The 22,777-nt window shown below is 42.2% G+C and overlaps 1 protein-coding gene across 2 annotated transcripts; it reads left to right on the forward strand.

Annotated features, from left to right (window-relative positions):
- Positions 1-17,597, forward strand: LOC112229923 (retinoic acid receptor beta). Of its 2 annotated transcripts, XM_024396074.1 has the most exons (9): positions 1-633; positions 4,298-4,446; positions 7,200-7,341; positions 8,967-8,996; positions 9,106-9,272; positions 12,839-13,015; positions 14,135-14,339; positions 16,137-16,295; positions 16,664-17,597. In XM_024396074.1, exons 1-9 carry the CDS (start codon positions 483-485, stop codon positions 16,840-16,842), a joined length of 1,359 nt encoding a protein of 452 aa, XP_024251842.1. In that variant the 5' UTR covers positions 1-482; the 3' UTR covers positions 16,843-17,597. The 2 variants fall into 2 exon arrangements, with proteins under 2 accessions (XP_024251842.1, XP_024251851.1); XM_024396083.1 differs by lacking the exon at positions 8,967-8,996.
- Positions 17,598-22,777: the final 5,180 nt, after the last annotated feature.

A 22,777-nucleotide genomic window follows, 5' to 3' on the forward strand; every position in this document is an offset into this window, starting at 1 on the left:
TCACCCGCATATATTAGGTAATTCAATCGGTCCCTGTGACATAACTAGTATGAAGTGGTTGTGTAGAGACAACATAACCCATTCGTCAATAAATGGGAGCTAAGAACTCCAAAACAAACTTTGTTATGTAAAATAGCCTACTATTCTGTTTTTGTCGGGTTTTCACAGGGACGGACTATTTTGCTGAGCCCCCGGCGCGCGATGGACGCAAATATTTTTTTAATGAATCCATCGATGGAAATCTTCTCTCGGCGCCCGCATACAGCTGTAGTTATTTTTGCATCGACTCAAATTAATAAAATATAATTTTGGTCAATTACAAACTTTGAACAAAAATGTCCATCATACGCTTGACTGAGAGGGAAAACAGAATTCTACTTGGGCGTGCGAATTAAGGACAGTTGCATTCCATTTGTTCCATTTCTTTAGATCCTGACGCATCTTGATAAGGACTCGGCCTTACACTAATGGTATAGAAAACCATGTTTGACTATATGGATTTTCTCGCAGTTGGTCCAGGAGAAACGCTGGACTTCTATACTGCAAGTCCTTGTATGCTCCAGGAACCATCTCAAACCGCATGCTTCACTGGACTAACAGAAACGGATTGGCAAGTTCATCGGGTCGCGCAATGTAGGTGAAGCTTTATTTTTATTTAGTCTATTTAAGGGTTTAAGTAATAATCCCTCAGTTGCCAACTGTTTTACTCTTTACTAAATCGAAGTATTTGTTTGAAAGACTGAACGTGGGACTTGACATGATATATCCAGTTGTATCTTCTTCTCACACCTTTGATGCACTGTTTATAATATAGCCTATTCCTTGCGTCAATTGTTCGTACATTGTAGCCTAAACTGTTCCCTGTGCAGTCCTGTATCATTGCATCTTTAATCCAAAGACAATGTAAACATATTTATTTAGGTCATGTTGTATGCAGGCTACCATCTTTTTTTCCAGAGGCTGTAGTTCGATGGCATTTATTCATATATCTTTCTGAATATGTCATATCTAGTTCAAATCAACACAAATTATACAATCATTTCAGATATAGGGTCTACATCAAATTCAATACAGAAGCCTGCACAGTAAAATCAAGCTTAAACAAAAAATAACACACAACAGCATTTATGTAGGCCTACACGTGAAAGTTAAAGGTGCGGTCTGCAATATTTACTGATTTTTATGGTCATTTCAATTAATGATACCCATTGAATCTTGAAGAATAATTTATAAATGCCTAATGCGTTCAGTGCAAGTGTATTACACCTCTATAACCCAAAATATAAGGTTGCTTTTTTTTACTCCATTTGTAAATAACGCCTTTGTAAACAATGTATAGTTCAAAATATGTTTCAAACTATAATGTTGATATAACTGTCAGGCCTTGCATCCATAGCTTCATTGATAATTAGAGAGTGGTAACATTTCTCCAGCCCAATCCCTCAGTTTTCTAGCAAACCAAGTGACAGGGCTGCTATTTGGCTGGGGGGGGGCAGATTGTGGCTTTATATCAAAGGACTATGGTCAATATTGTTGTTATTTTACATATGCATATTGTTTGCTTTGTTGCAAGTGATGATTGCATTAATTTAATCTTGGTAAGCCTACCTCCTAGTTTATGGAATGAATTCACCGTTGTGCAATCAATCAGTATACTTACTTGTTATCCTAAATCAATAATACATGGATTATTACAGTGAACCCATTGATAATGAATTGGCCATAAAATCTGCACTCTTATATGACTTGTCACGCCTCTGTTGTCACCTACTACATTCACTGTCCCTCTTTATTAAATGTTGTATTTAACCTGTATTTAACTAGGCAAGTCAGTTAAGAACAAATTCTTATTTACAATGACGGCCAACCCCCGCCAAACCCGGACGACGCTGGGCCAATTGTGCGCCGCCCTATGGGACTCCCAATCACAGCCGGTTGTGATACAGCCTGGAATCAAACCATGGTCTGTAGTGACTCCACTAGCACTGAGAAGCAGTGCCTTAGACCGCTGCGCCACTCGGGAGACCATTTCCTCAACTAGTTGTTGATATTTACAGATCCGATTAGGAAGTCAAATTCCAATCAGATACCTTTGGTTTCCTCTATCTGATGGTTGATCTAGCTGTCTCTTCGGAGGTTTTCATTTATCCAACACCGGTGTGCTTCTGACAGTCAGCCTCAAGGGCTTCACACGACATTATGGTCCTTATATTTTCTGCGATATCAAAAGCATTTCGAAGGCAGCACCAAAGCTAGTTACAACATTAGACCTTCTCTGGCAGCGCTCAGTGTTTGTAGATGGAGGAGCATCTCAACCGAAGCACAGCCAATGTGGTCAGCGGTCACTGGAGGTCACCGAGGGTTCAGTGGACGGTCACCAACAGGAGGTCAGACGAGACTCAGACTGCTTGGCTTGTCTCACCCACAGCAAAGTAGTTGTTGGAAAACAATCATATATTTACCTCGTTCATCACTTTGGCTATTCTGCAAGTACATTCATGTTGTATGGCCAGTGCTGATATCCTAATGACTATAATTATTGTTCCTGTTTACAAGTGTAATGTTAAGGGTGTTTGGATTTCACTGAGGAATTGACCTACTCACAACACATAGACATTCCCTCACTACAGATTGCCTTTACTTTCAGCATCAAGCCCTAAAAGTCCCCCAAAAGACCTCAGTGAGTGTGATAGCATTGTGATAGCATTGTGATAGCATTGGGATAGCATTGTGATAGAATTGGGATAGCATTGGGATAGCATTGTGATAGCATTGTGATAGCATTGGGATAGCATTGTGATAGCATTGTGATAGCATTGTGATAGCATTGGGATAGAATTGGGATAGCATTGGGATAGCATTGGGATAGAATTGGGATAGAATTGGGATAGCATTGGGATAGCATTGTGATAGAATTGGGATAGCATTGGGATAGCATTGGGATGGTGCGCAGAGAAAGTGACTTTCCTTTGACATAGTGGAAGCAGATCGTGGCACACATCTTCAAACTTTACTCGTTACCAGTTTCTCTCTTAATAAATGTGGATGAGCACCTCCCTCCCCCTCCAAACCACTGAGTCTATCTTAATATTCCACTGCTTCGTCATCAGTCAGTTGATCTTGTGGCATGCGCCACCATTGTTTCGCAGTGGAGAGAATACTTGCTAATGGGTGTGTTCTCTTGTTTGACCCGGCGAGGGTAGGTTCAACTGGAGGCCATGGGTTCAAGGGGATGGATATAATGACATTTTCTATTTTTGTCCCCTCAATTTGCCTTTTTTTAGTGATCTGCCACTGATCTGGCACTATGTGCTTTTATGGTAGAGGTGATAAGAAGCCAGCAGGGATGCTTGCCCTGTCACAGTGGGGGCCCTCTATAAAACTGAAGAGCTGTCTTAAGAGTGTCTGCTGTCGTCATTTTCCCACAAAGTATGGCATTGGAATAGTATGACTGTATCTGGCCTCTTCTTCACCCTTTTGCACTCTCTGTGAAAAGGACGACACAGAAGTCTGAAAAGAAAACCTGAACATTATCTTGGTCGGATATGCCTATCAACACAAGGCCTCAACATGTCCTCGGGAACACAAGTGGACTTGGCACTGTGGGCTGACATGATCTGTGTTATCAGCTCAGCTACAGTAAATTTGTGATTCGTTTTCCATAGAGATAGTTCTGTGGCTGAGTCCCTCAGTACAATGTTTACCGGCCGTAGAAATTAGTATTTGTATACTAATGAAAGATCAAAGATGCCCAAGCACTTTTCTGTTATTTGTTTGGTTGAAAAAACAAAAAAATTAATTGAAAACTATGTTGCGTAGTCACTTTGCAGAATGTTTACTGACCATAGAAATAACTGTTGGTCCTCGAATATAAAAGAGGAGGCCCAAAGACATAATCCAATTTGTTTGATATTTCAACAGTTTTTAGGGATTAAATACTGTTTTACTTCAACGCGTTACTGTTTGAAGAACATTAAGCAACATAAATTCGATGTATGACCGCATTTTCAGCAGCTGCATTGGAATTTTCTCCTTCTCCCAGATTTGTCCGAATATTACTTTTCTCTCCTCCTTGTCTCCACGGTAGAGATTTTTGTGAATTGTGACAGAAAAATGATGACAACTCAGTCACAGCTTATGATAGAAAGGTGACAAGGAAAAGAGGCCATTTTAGAGTTTATACAGTGGCAGCCCTGATCTCACTCCCAACACTCAGTGCCTGTCATTCTTCCCAGCGCCTCATCATCCCTCTCTCCCTCACTTCCTTTCTACCTCTATCCCTCCTGTGTGTCAGCAGCTGTGGAAACCCAGAGCTCCAGCTCAGAGGACCTGTTCGCCAGTCCTCTCTCACCTCTGCCCCCTCCTCGCACCTACAAACCCTGCTTCGTGTGCCAAGACAAGTCCTCAGGCTATCACTATGGCGTCAGTGCTTGTGAGGGCTGTAAGGTAAGGGACCAGACTGGCCATGTACATATCGCAAAAACCATCTGACTGCTCAAATGATGAATAAATTCCACTTTTATTTCTTCAGCGGTTTCAACGTATTCAGCATGTTCATTTCTACTTTGGAGTTCAATCCCAGACCTAATTTACCTGGGATGTGGATATGTAATGCGAGAAACTGCAACAAACACCACACACACACGATTCCCACTATTCTCTGGGGTTCTCAAATGTCCCCCCCTCTATCACCCTTTGATGGTCCATGGCAGTGAGCTATAGTGAGTAGGTGTTAACACAATTGTTCATGAAAGCTAGGCCGATTGGCCCTTCGCGCGAGCTGAACGCTCGGGCAACAGAAGGCTCCACAGAGAGAAGGTAAATAATTGATGGGCAGCACTGTGAACAATACCAAGAGCATGGAGGAGACCATGACTACAGATGACATTCTCTCCTCAGTGTCTTTCAGAACAAGATGAAAGGCAATGATCCTAATTATAGATTAAGTGTGAGATCACATCTGTGTTAGAGTTGAGAAGTGGCGTTAGTTACAGAGTTTTCCCGCTGACCATCTCTCCTGCCCTGGAGGGGGACCTCGTATAAGGAGCTGCATGAAAGAGATTTGTCGATTGTTCGTTTTCTCAACTGTAGCAGGTCGAAAGTGGAAATGGCATGCTTTAGAAATGTCAGTTGGTGTCTGTTGATACACGTATTGGTCTGACCTGGCAGATCTATTTAGATGTCAAATTAAAAATCAGATCTTTTTTTACTCCAAAAGAAATATAGCATATAGAAGTATTTTTTTAAATTTATTTAACCTTTATTAACTAGGCAAGTCAGTTAAGAACAGATTCTTATTTACAATGACGGCCAACCAAAAGGCAAAAGGCCTCCTGCGGGGAAGGGGGCTTACAAATAAAAAATAAAGCTTCTGTTACAACTATGTAACGTTACTCAACCTACTGTTTTTAACCCTAAAGAGTAGACTCAAGGCCACTAGGGACTGTTTGACTGCCATGTTTACCCAGAGCAAATACTAGTATCACTAAAGGGCCTGAATCTTGGCCCTGATAAACTGCTCATGTGTCGGGATACTATTGACTGACTAAGAACAGGACAGTGTGTCAGACACAACACGTGTGGTGTTACCCTGCTACACCCTATACTATTGACGTGTTTCACAACACGTGTGGTGTTACCCTGCTACACCCTATACTATTGACGTGTTTCACAACATGTGTGGTGTTACCCTGCTACACCCTATACTATTGACGTGTTTCACAACATGTGTGGTGTTACCCTGCTACACCCTATACTATTGACGTGTTTCACAACATGTGTGGTGTTACCCTGCTACACCCTATACTATTGACGTGTTTCACAACATGTGTGGTGTTACCCCGCTACACCCTATACTATTGACGTGTTTCACAACATGTGTGGTGTTACCCTGCTACACCCTATACTATTGACGTGTTTCACAACATGTGTGGTGTTACCCTGCTACACCCTATACTATTGACGTGTTTCACAACATGTGTGGTGTTACCCTGCTACACCCTATACTATTGACGTGTTTCACAACATGTGTGGTGTTACCCTGCTACACCCTATACTATTGACGTGTTTCACAACATGTGTGGTGTTACCCTGCTACACCCTATACTATTGACGTGTTTCACAACATGTGTGGTGTTACCCTGCTACACCCTATACTATTGACGTGTTTCACAACATGTGTGGTGTTACCCTGCTACACCCTATACTATTGACGTGTTTCACAACATGTGTGGTGTTACCCTGCTACACCCTATACTATTGACGTGTTTCACAACATGTGTGGTGTTACCCTGCTACACCCTATACTATTGACGTGTTTCACAACATGTGTGGTGTTACCCTGCTACACCCTATACTATTGACGTGTTTCACAACATGTGTGGTGTTACCCTGCTACACCCTATACTATTGACGTGTTTCACAACATGTGTGGTGTTACCCTGCTACACCCTATACTATTGACGTGTTTCACAACATGTGTGGTGTTACCCTGCTACACCCTATACTATTGACGTGTTTCACAACATGTGTGGTGTTACCCTGCTACACCCTATACTATTGACGTGTTTCACAACATGTGTGGTGTTACCCTGCTACACCCTATACTATTGACGTGTTTCACAACATGTGTGGTGTTACCCTGCTACACCCTATACTATTGACGTGTTTCACAACATGTGTGGTGTTACCCCGCTACACCCTATACTATTGACGTGTTTCACAACATGTGTGGTGTTACCCTGCTACACCCTATACTATTGACGTGTTTCACAACATGATTCTGGTTGCATTTGGCCTGTTGTTTTTTTATTTCTCTAATTTCATTGTGATTGTTTGATAACAGTCATTCATTATATATGAAGTATTTAAAAGTCGTTTTTTTCTTCTTCTTTGCTTATGGAAAGCACATGTTGATGTTAAAGGGATACTTGGGGATTTTGGCAATGAGGCCCTTTATCTACATCCCCAGAGTCAGATGAAATCGTAGATACCAAAATTCCCGAAGTGTGCCTTTAAGGTCCTCATTTTAGAAGGATACATGTATTCAGAGGGTGATGTAATAAAACTACTACGTCACCTACCAAGACATTCGAGCTCCTTTCAGACGTCTGTAGAATGTTAACTGCTGGTAGCTGAAAGTACAAGGGAGATGTCTTCTCTATTGAAAGCATATTATTCTTTCCGTTGGCGGCTCCCAGGGTTTCTTCCGTAGAAGTGTCCAGAAGAACATGGTTTACACGTGCCACCGGGACAGTAACTGCATCATCAATAAGATCACCAGGAACCGCTGTCAGTACTGCCGGCTACAGAGGTGCTTCGCCGCGGGCATGTCCAGGGAGTGTAAGTGTCAATAATATTTCAGAGTGTCTCCATTCAACCACTGAAGAGCAGTATTTCTTAACAACGCCCAACTCTTCTGTAATATACCCCAAAACTGCTAAACACTGCTATGCAATATTCCCAAACTTTTTCATAAAACTCTTACACAAAATACTCAGTGCCTTCAGAACGTATTCACACCCCTTAATTTCCCCCCACATTTTGGTGTGTTACAAAGTGGAATTCAAATGGATTGTGACCATATGTAACTTTCTGCATAGTGCAACTTTAATTGTCATTTTTTTTGTCAAGGATCTACACAAAATAATGTGAAATGTCAAAGTGTAAGAGAAATTATACGTTTTTTTTTACTTACTGGAAAATAAAATGCTCATATATTTTGATTAGATAAGTATTCAACCCCCTGAGTAAATACATGTTAGAATCACCTTTGGTGGCGATTACAGTCTTTCTGGGTAATTTGACTTAAATCGTCTTGAAAATCTATGGCAAGACTTGAAAATGTCTGTCTTGCAATGATCAACATCCAATTTGACAGAACATGAAGAATTTTTTAAAGAATAATGTACAAATATTGTACAATCCAGGTTTGCAAAGCCCTTAGAGACTGTTTTGGAATATTTTTTATTCTGTACAGGTTTCCTTCTTTTCACTCTGTCATTTAGGTTAGTAGTTTGGAGTAACTACAATGTTGTTGATCCATCCTCAGTTTTCTCCGATCACAGCCATTAAACTCTGTAACTGGTCTCAAATCCCCATTAGCCTCATTGTGAAATCCCTGAGCGGTTTCCATCCTCTCCGGCAACGCTGTCAAGGACGCCTGTATCTTTGCAGTGACTGGGTCTAATTGATTCATCCAAAGTGTAATGATTATTGCACTCAGAGTTAGTTTTAACTCAACAAAATGTGGAAAACGTCAAAGGGTGTGATAAGTTTCTGAAGGCACCGTACCTAAAAACCTGTCTAATCATGTCAATGCTTCTGCTGTCCGAACGTTTTCCAAGAAAACTAATTCCACCTCCGCTGTCCAACACATGAAAGCACTTCAAACACCATTTCCCAGAAGGCGCACTGACCCAGATACAATCTCTGTTGTGGGTAGGGGGATGGTGTCATGGTGATGGATGCCTGCTATTCTGAATGTCATTCATCTCTTCTACCCAGCATGTCAGCAATACATAAATCCATCAGCACACGCATCAGCCTTGTGGCCTTGTGGCTGGAATGTAACGGCTACTAATATTACTGTGCCATTGTCTGCCGTTGTCACTGACTCGTATGTAATGCAGCCCAGAGGGAAGATTTTACACAATGATTGCAGGAAGTAGGGCAGACTAGAGTAGACTATCCATTTACTGAACAGATCTGTCAGTAAATGTGCCTGTCTGAGGAGACCAGGTGCATAAGATGGATCTCTCCCTGAGATCCGGCTCAGTGAAACGAGTGGCCTGTGTTGAAAACCAATGGTCGAAGTATGTTGACGTGATTTATAGATCAGGTGGAAGGTATCACATGACTATTTTACATGACTTAAGACACTCATTGGTAAATGTGCATGGCTTGTTGAGAAAAACATGGTCCTTTAACAGACTCTTTACTGTTAACACCTACTATATATTCTGCAGGTGTTGCCCACAAGGGAAATCACACCAGAGGTATTGTGTTACAAGCACCATGATCCAACCAACTTAGCTATTGCAACAAATTCAATTTCACATTTTTTTCTTGAGTTATCTCCGTTCATATTTCATCCTCTCTTCCCAGCTGTCAGGAATGACCGGAGCAAGAGGAAGGAGAAGAAGGAGACTCCCAAGATGACCATCATCGAGACATATGAGCTGACAGCAGAACTGGGCTGTATAGTGGAGAAAATCTGTAGGGCTCATAGAGAGACCTTCCCTTCCCTCTGCCAGTTGGGCAAATACACTACAGTGAGTAAAACCACTGCCATGTTGGCACCATATATACAGTTGAAGTCAGAGGTTTACATACAATTAGGTTGGAGTCATTCCAAACTCATTTTTCAACCACTCCACAAATTCTTTTGTTAACAAACTATAGTTTTGGCAATTCGGTTATGACATCTACTTTGTGCGTGACACAAGTAATTTTTCCAACAATTGTTAACAGACAGATTATTTCACTTATAATTCACTGTATCACAATTCCAGTGGGTCAGAAGTTTACATACACTAAGTTGACTGCCTTTAAACGGCTTGGAAAATTCCAGAAAATAATGTCATGGCTTTTGAAGCTTCTGATAGGCTAATTGACATCATTTGAGTCAATTGGAGGTGTACCTGTGGATGTATTTCAAGGCCTACCTTCAAACTCAGTGCCTCTTTGCTTGACATCATGGGAAAATCAAAAGAAATCAGCCAAGACCTCAGAAAAAAAAATCTAGACCTCCACAAGTCTGGTTCATCCTTGGGAGCAATTTCCAAACACCTGAAGGTACCACGTTCATTTGTACAAACAATAGTACGCAAGTATAAACACCATGGGACCACGCAGCCATCATACCGCTCAGGAAGGAGACGCATTCTGTCTCCTAGAGATGAACGTACTTTGGTGCGAAAAGTGCAAATCAATCCCAAAACAACAGCAAAGGACCTTGTGAAGATGCGGGAGGAAACAGGTACAAAAGTATCTATATCCACAGTAAAACGAGGCCTATATCGACATAACCTGAAAGGCTGCTCAGCAAGGAAGAAGCCACTGCTCCAAAACCGCCAGAATAAAGCCAGACTACGGTTTGCAACTGCACATGGGGACAAAGATCGTACTTTTTGGAGAAATGTCCTCTGGTCTGATGAAACAAAAATATAACTGTTTGGTCATAATGACCATTGTTATGTTTGGAGGAAAAAGGGGGAGGCTTGCAAGCCGAAGGACACCATCCCAACCGTGAAGTATGGGGGTGGCAGCATCATGTTGTGGGGGTGGTTTGCTGCAGGAGGTACTGGTGCACTTCACAAAATAGATGGCATCATGAGGGAGGAATATGATGTGGATATATTGAAGCAACATCTCAAGACATCAGTCAGGAAGTTAAGGCTTGGTCGCAAATGGGTCTTCCAAATGGGCAATGACCTCAAGCATACTTCCAAAGTTGTTGCAAAATGGCTTAAGGACAACAATGTCAAGGTATCGGAGTGGCCATCACAAAGCCCTGACCTCAATCCTATAGAGAATTTGTAGGCAGAACTGAAGTGTGTGCGAGCAAGGAGGCCTACAAACCTGACTCAGTTACACCAGCTCTGTCAGGAAGAATGGGCCAAAATTCACCAAACTTATTGTGGGAAGCTTGTGGAAGGCTACCCGAAACGTTTGACCAAAGTTAAACAATTTAAAGCCAATGCTACCAAATACTAATTGAGTGTATGTAAACGTCTGACCAACTGGGAATGTGATGAAATAAATCATTCTCTCTGCTATTATCCTTTCATTTCACATTCTTAAAATAAAGTGGTAATCCTAACTGACCTAAAACAGGGATTTTTTTACTTGGATCAAATGTCAGGAATTATAAAAATCTGAGTTTAAATGTATTTGGCTGAGGTGTATGTAAACTTCTGACTTCAACTGTGTATATTACATGTATCATGGATAGATTTCCATTTAATTCTGTGGGTAGGTCTGTCTCTGTTGAGGCTCAGAAGCACTATCCCTGTACCATAATCCAGTCATCTAAATGGATCATACTGGTTGTAATGTTGAGATTATACTTAGAACTAATTGCTCTCTCTCTCTATCTCTACATCTCTCTCTCTCTCTCTGTCTCTCTCTCTCGCTCTACATCTCTCTCTCTCTACATCTCTCCCTCTCTCTCTCACTCTCTCTCTCTGTCTCTCTCTCTCTATATATATATCTCTCTCTCTCTACATCTCTCTCTCTCCTTCTCTCTACCTCTCTCGCTCTCTCTCACTCTCTCTCTCTCTACATCTCTCTCTCTACATCTCTCCCTCTCTCTCTCACTCTCTCTCTCTCTCTCTCTCTCTCTCTGTCTCTCTCTCTCTATATATATATATCTCTCTCTCTCTACATCTCTCTTCCTTCTCTCTACCTCTCTCGCTCTCTCTCACTCTCTCTCTACATCTCTCTCTCTCTACATCTCTCCCTCTCTCTCTCACTCTCTCTCTCTCTCTGTCTCTCTCTCTATATATATATCTCTCTCTCTCTCTACATCTCTCTCTCTCCGTCTCTCTACCTCTCTCTCTCTCTCTCACTCTCTCTCTCTACATCTCTCTCTCTCTCTCCGTCTCTCTACATCTCTCTCTCTCTCTACATCTCTCTCTCTCTACATCTCTCTCTCTCCATCTCTCTACATCTCTCTCTCTCTCTACATCTCTCTACCTCTCTCTCTACATCTCTCTCTCTCCGTCTCTCTACCTCTCTCTCTCTCTCTCTCAGTCTCTCTACCTCTCTCTCTCTCTCTCCGTCTCTCTACATCTCTCTCTCTCTCTCATCTACATCTCTCTCTCTCTCTCTCTCTCTCTACATCTCTCTCTCGCCGTCTCTCTACATCTCTCTCTCTCTCTCTCTCTACATCTCTCTCTCTCCGTCTCTCTACCTCTCTCTCTCTCTCTCTCTCTCCGTCTCTCTACCTCTCTCTCTCTCTCTTTCTCACTATTTTTCTTTTCCTTGCTTTCTTTTCAATTCAATTGATTGGTTATGGGAAACATATGTTTACATTGCCAAAGCAAGTGAAATAGATAATAAACCAAAGTGAAATAAACAATTAAACAGTAACAGTAAACATTACATTCACAAAAGTTCCAAAATAATAACAACATTTCAAATGTCATATTATGTCTATATACCATGTTGTAACGATGTGCAAATAGTTCCCCGAAAGGGGAAATAAATAAACATAAATATAGGTTGTATTTACAGTGGTGTTTGTTCTTTACTGGTTGCCCTTTTCTTGTGGCAACATGTCACAAATGTTGCTGCTGTGATAGCACACTGTGGAATTTCACCCAGTGGATATGGGAGTTTATCAAAATTGGATTTGTTTTTGATTTATTTGTGGGTCTGTGTAATCTGAGGTAAATATGTGCCTCTAATATGTTCATACATTTGGCAGAAGGTTAGGAAGTGCAGCTCAGTTTCCACCTCATTTTGAGGGCAGTGAGCACATAGCCTGTCTTCTCTTAAGAGCCGGGTCTGCCTTTGGCAGCCTTTTTCAATAGCAAGGCTATGCTCACTGAGTCTGTACATCGTGAAAGATTTCCTTAATTTTTGGTCAGTCACAGTGGTCAGGTATTCTGCCACTGTGTACTCTCTGTTTAGGGCCAAATAGCATTCTAGTTTGCTCAGTTTTTTTGTAAATTCTTTTCAATGTGTCAAGTAATTATCTTTTTTGTTTTCTCATGATTTTCTCTCTCTTCATCCCCATCCCTCTCGGTCTTCCTGCCCCTCTCTCTCCCTCCCTCTATCTATCCCCCCTATTCTCTAATCTCTCCTTTACCCTCCCCCGTCCATGCATCTGTAGAACTCAAGCTCAGACACTAGGATCCAGTTGGACCTGGGGCTGTGGGATAAGTTCAGTGAGCTGGCCACCAAATGTATCATCAGGGTTGTGGAGTTTGCCAAACGGGTTCCTGGTTTCACCGGCCTGACTATAACTGACCAGATCACCCTCCTCAAAGCGGCCTGTCTGGACATTCTGGTGAGTGGTGTGCGTGTGTGTACTGTACGTTTGTGTGTGTGTACTGTATGCGTGAGGGGATGTATATGTGTGTGTACGGCCACATCATCATCTCCAAAGCACATCTGGCACCTCATCAACTGGCCTGTGTGGAGTTCAGGAACGGTTCAGGCACTATAGACCTGCTGTTACATTGTCTATCAGCCACAGTGTGCTGTTTGGGGCAGACACTATGGATCTGCTGTCACATTGTCTCAGCATACGTTTGTGCTGAAGACAGACACAGTGGTGGTGGGTTGTAACAGAGTGATACCGCTGAAGGCATGTTTTATTCTCTTTCATCTCCACATATCTTCTGGTTTTCATTGTCAACTCTGTGCTTCTCCAGCACCATCAAAGGTTGGTAGATTCTCACTAGCTGCACCATGGTGATTCACTCACGGCTCTATTTTCTCGACGGGAAATCTTTAATCTGAAATCAAAGCGTTATCATGTTTATTTTACATTACTGAGGTGGTTTCTAATGAGGCATGCAGGGATAATTACTGTGCAGATTGATGGTGATTTAGGTCGTTTGTGAAACTTGACTCAGTGCCTTGCTATGATGTAGCGTTATTTAAGCTACAAATGTTTTTTTAAGGCATTTTGGAGGAGTTTTTAAGGAGTCTTTCTCTATCTCTTTCTACCTGATCTATTTTTCTCTATCTCTCTCTACCTGATCTGTCTATCTCTTTCTACCTGATCTATCTTTCCTTATCTCTCTCTACCTGATCTATCTATCTCTTTCTACCTGATCTATCTTTCTCTATCTCTCTCGACCTGATCTGTCTCTCTTTCTCTATCTCTCTCTACCTGATCTGTCTTTCTCTATCTCTCTCTACCTGATATGTTTATCTCTCTCTACTTGATCTGTCTTTCTCTATCTCTCGACGTGATCCTTTTTTCTTATGCAGATTAGATGTAGGTTGGTGTTTTACCTCTATACTTCTCTTGCTTTTTTTGCCTAAACTGTCTTTCATGTTTTTGTATTTTAATTTCCATCCCCCTCTTCTTGAACATGCATCTCACCATTGCCTTTTTCTATACTGACTATACTGTTCCTTTCTGTACTCTCTATACTACCCCTTATGTCTCCTGTAGATTCTGCGGATCTGTACAAGGTACACTCCTGACCAGGACACTATGACCTTCTCAGACGGGCTGACCTTGACCCGTACACAGATCCACAACGCTGGCTTTGGCCCGCTCACAGACCAGGTGTTCACCTTCGCCGGCCAGCTGCTGCCCTTGGAGATGGATGACACAGAAAGTGGCCTCCTCAGTGCCATCTGCCTGGTGTCTGGAGGTACTGCAACTATCCATAGCTTCAGTACAGGCAGAAAGTTTTTATAAAACAATTTTTTTTTATTTTTTATTATTGGATGTACTTTTAGTACATTTATTTGAAACTATTTACTCTAATAAATTAACCTCACTGTCGTTTTTGTGTATAGACGTTTCTGTGGGTGTAGTTAAATTATACATATATCAAATCAAATCAACTTTTATTGGTCACATACACATGGTTAGCAGATGTTAATGTGAGTGTAGCGAAATGCTTGTGCTTCTAGTTCTGACCATGCAGTAATATCTAACAAGTAATCTAACAAATTCACAACCACTACCTAATACACACAAGTGTAAAGGAATGAATAAGAATATGTACATATAAATATATGGATGAGTGATGGCCGTGCGGCATAGGCAAGATGCAGTAGATGGTATAGAGTATAATATATACATATGAGATGAGTAATGTAGGGTATGTAAACATTATATAAAGTGGCATTGTTTAAAGTGACTAGTGATACATTTATTACATCCATTTATTTAAGTGGCCAGAGATTTGAGTAAGTATGTTAACAGCAGCAGCCACTCAATGTTAGTGATGGCTGTTTAACAGTCTGATGGCCTTGAGATAGAAGCTGTTTTTCAGTCTCTCGGTCCCAGCTTTGATGCACCTGTACTGACCTCGCCTTCTGGATGATAGCGGGGTGAACAGGCAGTGGCTCGGGTGGTGGTTGTCCTTGATGATCTTTATGGCCTTCCTGTGACATTCGGTGGTGTAGGTGTCTTGGAGGGCAGGTAGTTTTCCCCCGGTGATGCGTTGTACAGACCGCAATACCCTCTGGAGAGCCTTGCGGTTGAAGGCGGTGCAGTTGCCGTACCAGGCGGTGATGCAGCCCGACAGGATGCTCTCAATTGTGCATCTGTAAAAGTTTGTGAGTGTTTTAGGTGACAGGCCAAATTTCTTCTGCCTCCTGAGGTTGAAGAGGCGCTGTTGTTCTTCACCACGCTGTCTGTGTGGGTGGACCATTTCAGTTTCAGCTTCACTACTGTGCCGTCAATGTGGATGGGGGGGAGGGTGCTCCCTCTGCTGTTTCCTGAAGTCCATGATCTCCTTTGTTTTTTGGACGTTGAGTGAGAGGTTATTTTCATGACACCACACTCTCCGAGCCCTCACCTCCTCCCTGTATGTCGTCTTGTCGTTGTTGGTAATCAAGCCTACCACTGTAATGTCGTCTGCAAACTTGATGATTGAGTTGGAAGCGTGCATGGCCACGCAGTCATGGGTGAACAGGGAGTACAGGAGGGGACTGAGAATGCACCCTTGTGGGGCCCCAGTGTTGAGGATCAGCGGGATGGAGATGTTGTTACCTACCCTCACCACCTGGGGGCGCCACGTCAGAAGTCCAGGTCCCAGTTGCACAGGGCGGGGTCGAGACCCAGGGGCTCAAGCTTAATGACGAGTTTGGATGGTACTATGGCGTTAAATTCTGAGCTATAATCAATGAACAGCATTCTTACATAGGTATTCCTCTAGATGGGATAGGGCAGTGTGTTGGCGATTGCATCGTCAATGGACCTATTGGGGAGGTAAGCAAATTGGAGTAGATCTAGGGTATCAGGTAGGGTGGAGGTGATAAGATCCTTGACTAGTCTCTCAAAGCGCTTCATGATGACAGAAGTGAGTACAACGGGGCGATAGTCATTTAGTTCAGTTACCTTAGATTTCTTGTGTTGTCACACAAGCTAGATATGAGCTGAATTAGCAGATGAGTGATGTGTCGGTGTCACACTGACAATGTCTCTCCTGTGTCAGATCGCCAGGACCTGGAGGAGCCGTCTAAGGTGGAGGTCCTGCAAGAGCCCTTACTGGAGGCCTTGAAGATCTACTCCCGTAAACGCCGGCCCAGCATGCCCCTCATGTTCCCCAAGGTCCTCATGAAGATAACCGACCTGCGCAGCATCAGCGCCAAAGGTTAGAGGTCAACCCCCTATCGGCCATGACACTTACTTTGACCTTAGTCTGTTCTCTTGGCTTCATGACTGTTATAACCAGGTGTTATGGCATATTGTGATTTTACAACACCAGTGCACATCCAACCACATCCAACGCTAATTGAAGGATGTAGTGTAAAGAGAGAAGTAGAAAATCAGGGGTCACCCGTGGATGTCGGTGTGGGCAACAAGCCTAGTCAGTGTAAAAACCCTTTCAGACATGCTGGGTGGAGGTGGGTTAAATAGGAACAAATAAAGGAAATATGCCTCTCATGAGAGTGAAAGAGTTAAGAAACACTTCTACTACTCTATAAAGTGTCATTTACATTTTCCATTCTAATTACACAGGAGCTGAGCGAGTGGTGACGTTGAAGATGGAGATCCCAGGTTCCATGCCTCCTCTTATCCAGGAGATGCTGGAGGAGATGGAGAACCTGGAGAAGCAGAAGCATTCTGAGGAGGAGCAGAGAGCAGACAAGAACATCACACCCACACACACACACTCTCCATGTCCACACAGTACATAGACACCAGCCTGTTTGCTTGAAAACCTTACTAAAATGAAAAATATACCTCCAATGGGATGTCCCGGAAAGGAAATGATGAGGATGGTCAAACGTGAACAATACCAGTGAAAACAGTGTATTCAGAGTTATATAAAGGGAATTGTAAATAGAATCATGCCACAGTACTTAGTTGTGACGTACATACAGAGAGCAAAGAGAATACTCATAACTGGACGTGACTGGAGATATAACAGGACCAGCCTGTGTGTTGGTCAGTATCATAAGGTGCTTAGAAGATGGTTTAAATACATACAGTGCATTGCAGTACTAGAGAGTAGCTTAACATATTAACCTCACACAGAGAGCCTTTCTATACGGATGGGAGTGGAATTCATGTGAATTGTGACTAGACATTCCATTGTGGTGCGACACAGGGGCAAGGCATGACAATATGCATGATATGGATTCAGTTTAACTCTCAAAAAGGGATGCATTTTTCGGAGGTTATTACTGGGTGTGTGTAGGTCACAAATGTACGAGAGATTTTAAAACAGGTACCTACTCTAAAGTAAGGGGATTCACGTTTCCATTATTTAAAGTCTTGCATGATTGGCTTTGTTAAGTAAGTGCTATTACTCTCACCATGTTAACATATATTCTTCATACCATTGTATGGTTATGTTTATCTCTATGATGAACGGCATGGTGCTTTTTTGTGATATTGATTATAATCATATTTCAGATAGTTATTGGTCTATTAAAGTCTTGGAACTATATATACCCTGGGTGTGTCCGACTCATTTTGTTTTTTAAAATCTTGACAGGAGCCAATACTCCATACAAAGGTTGATACTGCCCCTTGTGGTCTTTGTAGAGAATTACACCCATTACTGTATAAACACAATAATGATATGAAATATTCAAGAGTGGCTCAATAATCTAAAGCCAGACATACAAAACAGGATTCTCCACAGCAATAGATTTATTTCCCATGTAATGGAAATACATGCAAAAGTTTCTATTAACACACAGACCTGAGTACACGAATACCGGTCTGTTAAAAGTTAAACGTAGGTAGAAAGTGCATCGATCTTCATCTGAGATTTCCTCAAAGCATAGCTGTTGAGAAACAAATTAAAATGTACAATTAATAACGTTTAACATAGAATACCATCTGGAAGTAGACTACTTAACTGTGCAAAAGTCCTCAACAACAACAAACAAGTCATTGTATAGAGACATTAGGAACATGCCGTCTGATGTGTGATTCTGCAATTTAATACTAGAAATAAAGCAGTAAAATCCTTATCCTGAGTCTACTTAGAGTTAAAGAAAGTGTGACCTGAGCGAGAGAGCGAGATCCCAAAATAATCACACAACAACACCCCACTGAGAAAGACCATAGAAACGGTATAGATTTGTAGATATGATCAATGCATGAGTACATTAGCTCAGTGCAAACACAAAAAGGAAAAACTCCAAGTAACCATACAGTTTCAACGTCTTAGGCCATAAATCGTCTAATATGCATATGTTATAGAGAAGTATGAATGCTTTCTTTGGCCCGAAATCAGTACTCTGACCCTATTTGTCTCTGTTTGAGCCTCTGTCGTGAAACACTTCCCCTTTATGCAGACTGTGTATCCAGGTTATCAGCCTCTCAAAGAAATGTAGTGCTAGCCCACTTCCACAGTGTGACTGGAAAACACTAGCATGCTAATAAAGATATGATATATAAGGATGGAGGTCACTTGTTTGTCCCCGTTGCACCCTGGTCATTCCTCATTGCGTTCTATCCATTCTCCTCCAGAACCTCCTCTATAATGGCCTGAAAGGAATTATCACTTATACCATCCATATTTCCAGTTTCTCCGGTTCAGCCAGACCTAGACATCCACATGTCCAGAAATATGTCAACTTCAACAGGCTAACTTACTGTATTTATTTCTATACATTAAAAAAAATCCCAGACACGAACCTGCATCTGCTCATAGCTGATTCCCATTTCCCATACCACCTGTAGCACAAAGCTAGACTTGTTAGCAGATCAATTTTAGGCTTGTAAACACATAGACAGAGTTATAGCAACCCCCATGGGAGACAATGTGAGCACACAACAATCATGTAGCAGTGGCTCTTGCCTCAGTACTGTTAGATTGCCATGTTAACCAGTTTGCACTAGCACTGAGGTTAGCGTACCTTGCTTGGCAGCACAAAAGACTGGACCAGAGACCACCAGTCTGAGCTGGCAGAGCCCGACTCCATTAGCTCTTGAGAACCCTGGAGCAGCTGGAAACAAAATGGAGATCAACACATACAGATTTAACCCTTTAGATGAACAAGACTGGTATATAAGCTTACAATGCCACTCTAACTACCGCAGTGCAACTCCATAGTTGACGCAGACCACTCTAACGTTGTTGTAAGTTTCTGGTGTCTTGTACTTTGTTAAGCTTTTTAACCTTGTTAAGCTCCACCTTGAGACTGTAGGGACTGCTTCCGTAGTGGAACAGGGACTTTTTCAATCTCTCAATCGCCCGACCGTTTAACACTGTGCTGAAGAGCTGGGGGAAGCTGAACATAAAATGGTCAAAAACAGTACGATTTGAAATATAATGGTTCAAATGTCTAGACATACTGTATACACCAACTAACTGGTACATAGTTCTCATTATATTACCGGAACTCTAAATCGAATGAAAATCTAAAGTACATATAGACTTGCCTGAGTGATACCAGGGTTTTTTGGATGGGATCACCGGTCTGCCAAACCTTCCTCTGAGATACACAGATTCCTGCTGACGCTATGAAACCCACATGTTTATCAGTTGAGTTGAACCCATTTAACTAAAGAGTTAAAGGAGGAAAGCAGAACATCCTTCAAAATGACCCAATTTAGCTGGTCGAGGTTTTGGCTTCAGAACAACAAACTCACCACTGAGGAAAACAGGATGGTTATTTTAATCACTTGACTGACAAACTGTTGTCATGGCACAAACAGTATAGGCACTCTTCAGATGAAATGATGATATGGGTAATATTCAACAACATATAATATATCAGAGTATGATCATCAGACTCACACGGCTAAGATTTGTTCATCTGCCACAGAAGCACTGATGCTGCTCTTTACAGGCCCTTTAACAATAACAAAGATCAATTGATTCCAATCCACACAGTACACTTGGGAATACTCCTAGTAGTTGAAAGATCTAAATTCAAGTGAGCATTTTGAATTCAAGTGCTCACCAGCGTCTTTATACCCCGAGGCAGTGGAGATGTTGGTATGAGAGGGATCTAGAGCTCCATCGGAGCCACTATCTATATAAACACATAGATCATAATCAACATGGTAGCAAACGTTTTATGAGAAACATCAATTATGGCCATATAATCCAGGGAAGATTTACCTTGGCGGTGTATTTTTTTGCTTTGGTTTGAGCTGTGGCCTAAAAAGAAGTAAGGTACCATGGACTCATCAGTCCTACTAGTGGTTTTCTCCTGGTCTTTAGAGGAGTGGCGGCAGTTGCCCCTGCCCCGATGGGTCTCCAGGAAGTACTTCTGTGCTCGCTTCCTGTCTCGCTCCGGCCCTCCTCTCCAAAGAATTCTGGGAGGTGTACAAGCTGTCCATGAACCTCATCATGATGTCAGAGATCTTGGCGCTGACTTCCACGATGTCTGGACGCAAGTCTGTGTCGGTTGTCAGGCACCTGAGGGGTATTATGGGAGTTATTTAGGAAGTAATCAGATAATGTACAGTGAGGGAAAAAACTATTTGATCCCCTGCTGATTTTGTACGTTTGCCCACTGACAAAGAAATGACCAGACTATAATTTTAATGGTAGGTTTATTTGAACAGTGAGAGACAGAATAACAACAACAAAATCCAGAAAAATGCATGTCAAAAACGCTATAAAGTGATTTGCATTTTAATCAGGGAAATAAGTATTTGACCCCCTCTCAATCAGAAAGATTTCTGGCTCCTAGGTGTATTTTATACAGGTAACGACCTGGGTAGCCTAGAGGTTAGAGCGTTGGACTAGTAACCGGAAGGTTGCAAGTTCAAATCCCCGAGCTGACAAGGTACAAATCTGTCGTTCTGCCCCTGAACAGGCAGTTAACCCACTGTTCCTAGGCCGTCATTGAAAATAAGAATTTGTTCTTAGCTGACTTGCCTAGTTAAATAAAAAAATAAGATTAGGAGCACACTCTTAAATTCTCAGTTTGTTACCTGTATAAAAGACACCTGTCCACAGAAGCAGTCAATCAATCAGATTCCAAACTCTCCACCAAGACCAAAGACCTCTCCAAGGATGTCAGGGACAAGATTGTAGACCTACACAAGGCTGGAATGGGCTACATTGCCAAGCAGCTTGGTGACAACAGTTGGTGCGATTATTCGCAAATGGAAAAAACACAAAAGAACTGTCAATCTCCCTCGGCCTGTGGCTCCATGCAAGATCTCACCTGGTGGAGTTGCAATGATCATGAGAATGGTGAGGAATCAGCCCATAACTACACGGGAGGATCTTCTCAAGGCAGCTGGGACCATAGTCACCAAGAAAACAATTGGTAACACATTACGCCGTGAAGGACTGAAATCCTGCAGGGCCCGCAAGGTCCCCCTGCTCAAGAAAGCACATATACATGCCTGTCTGAAGTTTGCCAATGAACATCTGAATGATTCAGAGGACAACTGGGTGAAAGTGTTGTGGTCAGATGAGACCAAAATGGAGCTCTTTGGCATCAACTCAACTCGCTGTGTTTGGAGGAGGAGGAATGCTGCCTATGACCCCAAGAACACCATCACCACAGTCAAACATGGAGGTGGAAACATTATGCTTTGGGGTTGTTTTTCTGCTAAGGGGACAGGACAACGTCACCGCATCAAAAGGACGATGGACGGGGCCATGTACTGTCAAATTTTGGGTGAGAACCTCCTTCCCTCAGCCAGGGCATTGAAAATGGGTCATGGATGGGTATTCCAGCATGACAATGACCCAAAACACAAAATCAGCAGGGGATCAAACACTTTTTTCCCTCACTGTAGCATCTTTAAAAAAACATGTCAATAATCAACTGACTGGCTTTCTTGATGTCTATAGTATTCTCTCTGGTATGCAATCTGGTTTCAGCTCAGGTTATGGATGTGTCAATGCAACCTTAAAGGTCCTCAATGATGTCACCATTGCTCTTGATTCTAAGCAATATTGTGCTGCTATTTTTATTGACTTGGCCAAAGCTTTTGATACAGAAGACCATTCCATTCTTGTGGGCCGGCTAAGGAGTATTGGTGTCTCTTTGAGGTCTTTGGGCGGGTTTGCTAACTACCTCTCTCAAAGAGTGCAGTGTATAAAGTCAGACAATCTGCTGTCTCAGCCACCGCCTGTCACTAAGGAGTACCCCAAGGCTTGATCCTAGGCCCCACGCTCTTCTCAATTTACATCAACAATATAGCTCAGGCAGTAGGAAGCTCTCTCATCCATTTATATACAGATGATACAGTCTTATACTCAGCTGGCCCCTCCCTGGATTTTGTGTTATTTGCTCTACAACAAAGCTTTCTTAGTGTCCAACAAGCTTTCTCTACCCTTAACCTTGTTCTGTACACCTCCAAAACAAAGGTAATGTGGTTTGGTAGGAAGAATGCCAAACCTCCCACAGGTGTTATTACTAACTCTGAGGGTTTAGAGCTTGAGGTAGTCACCTCATACAAGTACTTGGGAGTAGTCTCAGCACATATCAGCGCTTATCAAAGCTGCAGGCTAAAGTTAAATCTAGACTTGGTTTCCTCTATCGTAATCGCTCCTCTTTCACCCCACCTGTCAAACTAACCCTGATTCAGATAACCATCCTACCCATGCTAGATTACGAAGACATAATTTATAGATAGACAGGTAAGGGTGCTCAAAAGCGGCTAGATGTTCTTTACCATTTGGCCATCAGATTTGCCACC

The sequence above is a fragment of the Oncorhynchus tshawytscha genome, linkage group LG03, assembly GCF_018296145.1.
Source record: "Oncorhynchus tshawytscha isolate Ot180627B linkage group LG03, Otsh_v2.0, whole genome shotgun sequence".
NCBI classification, from domain to species: Eukaryota; Metazoa; Chordata; class Actinopteri; order Salmoniformes; family Salmonidae; genus Oncorhynchus; species Oncorhynchus tshawytscha.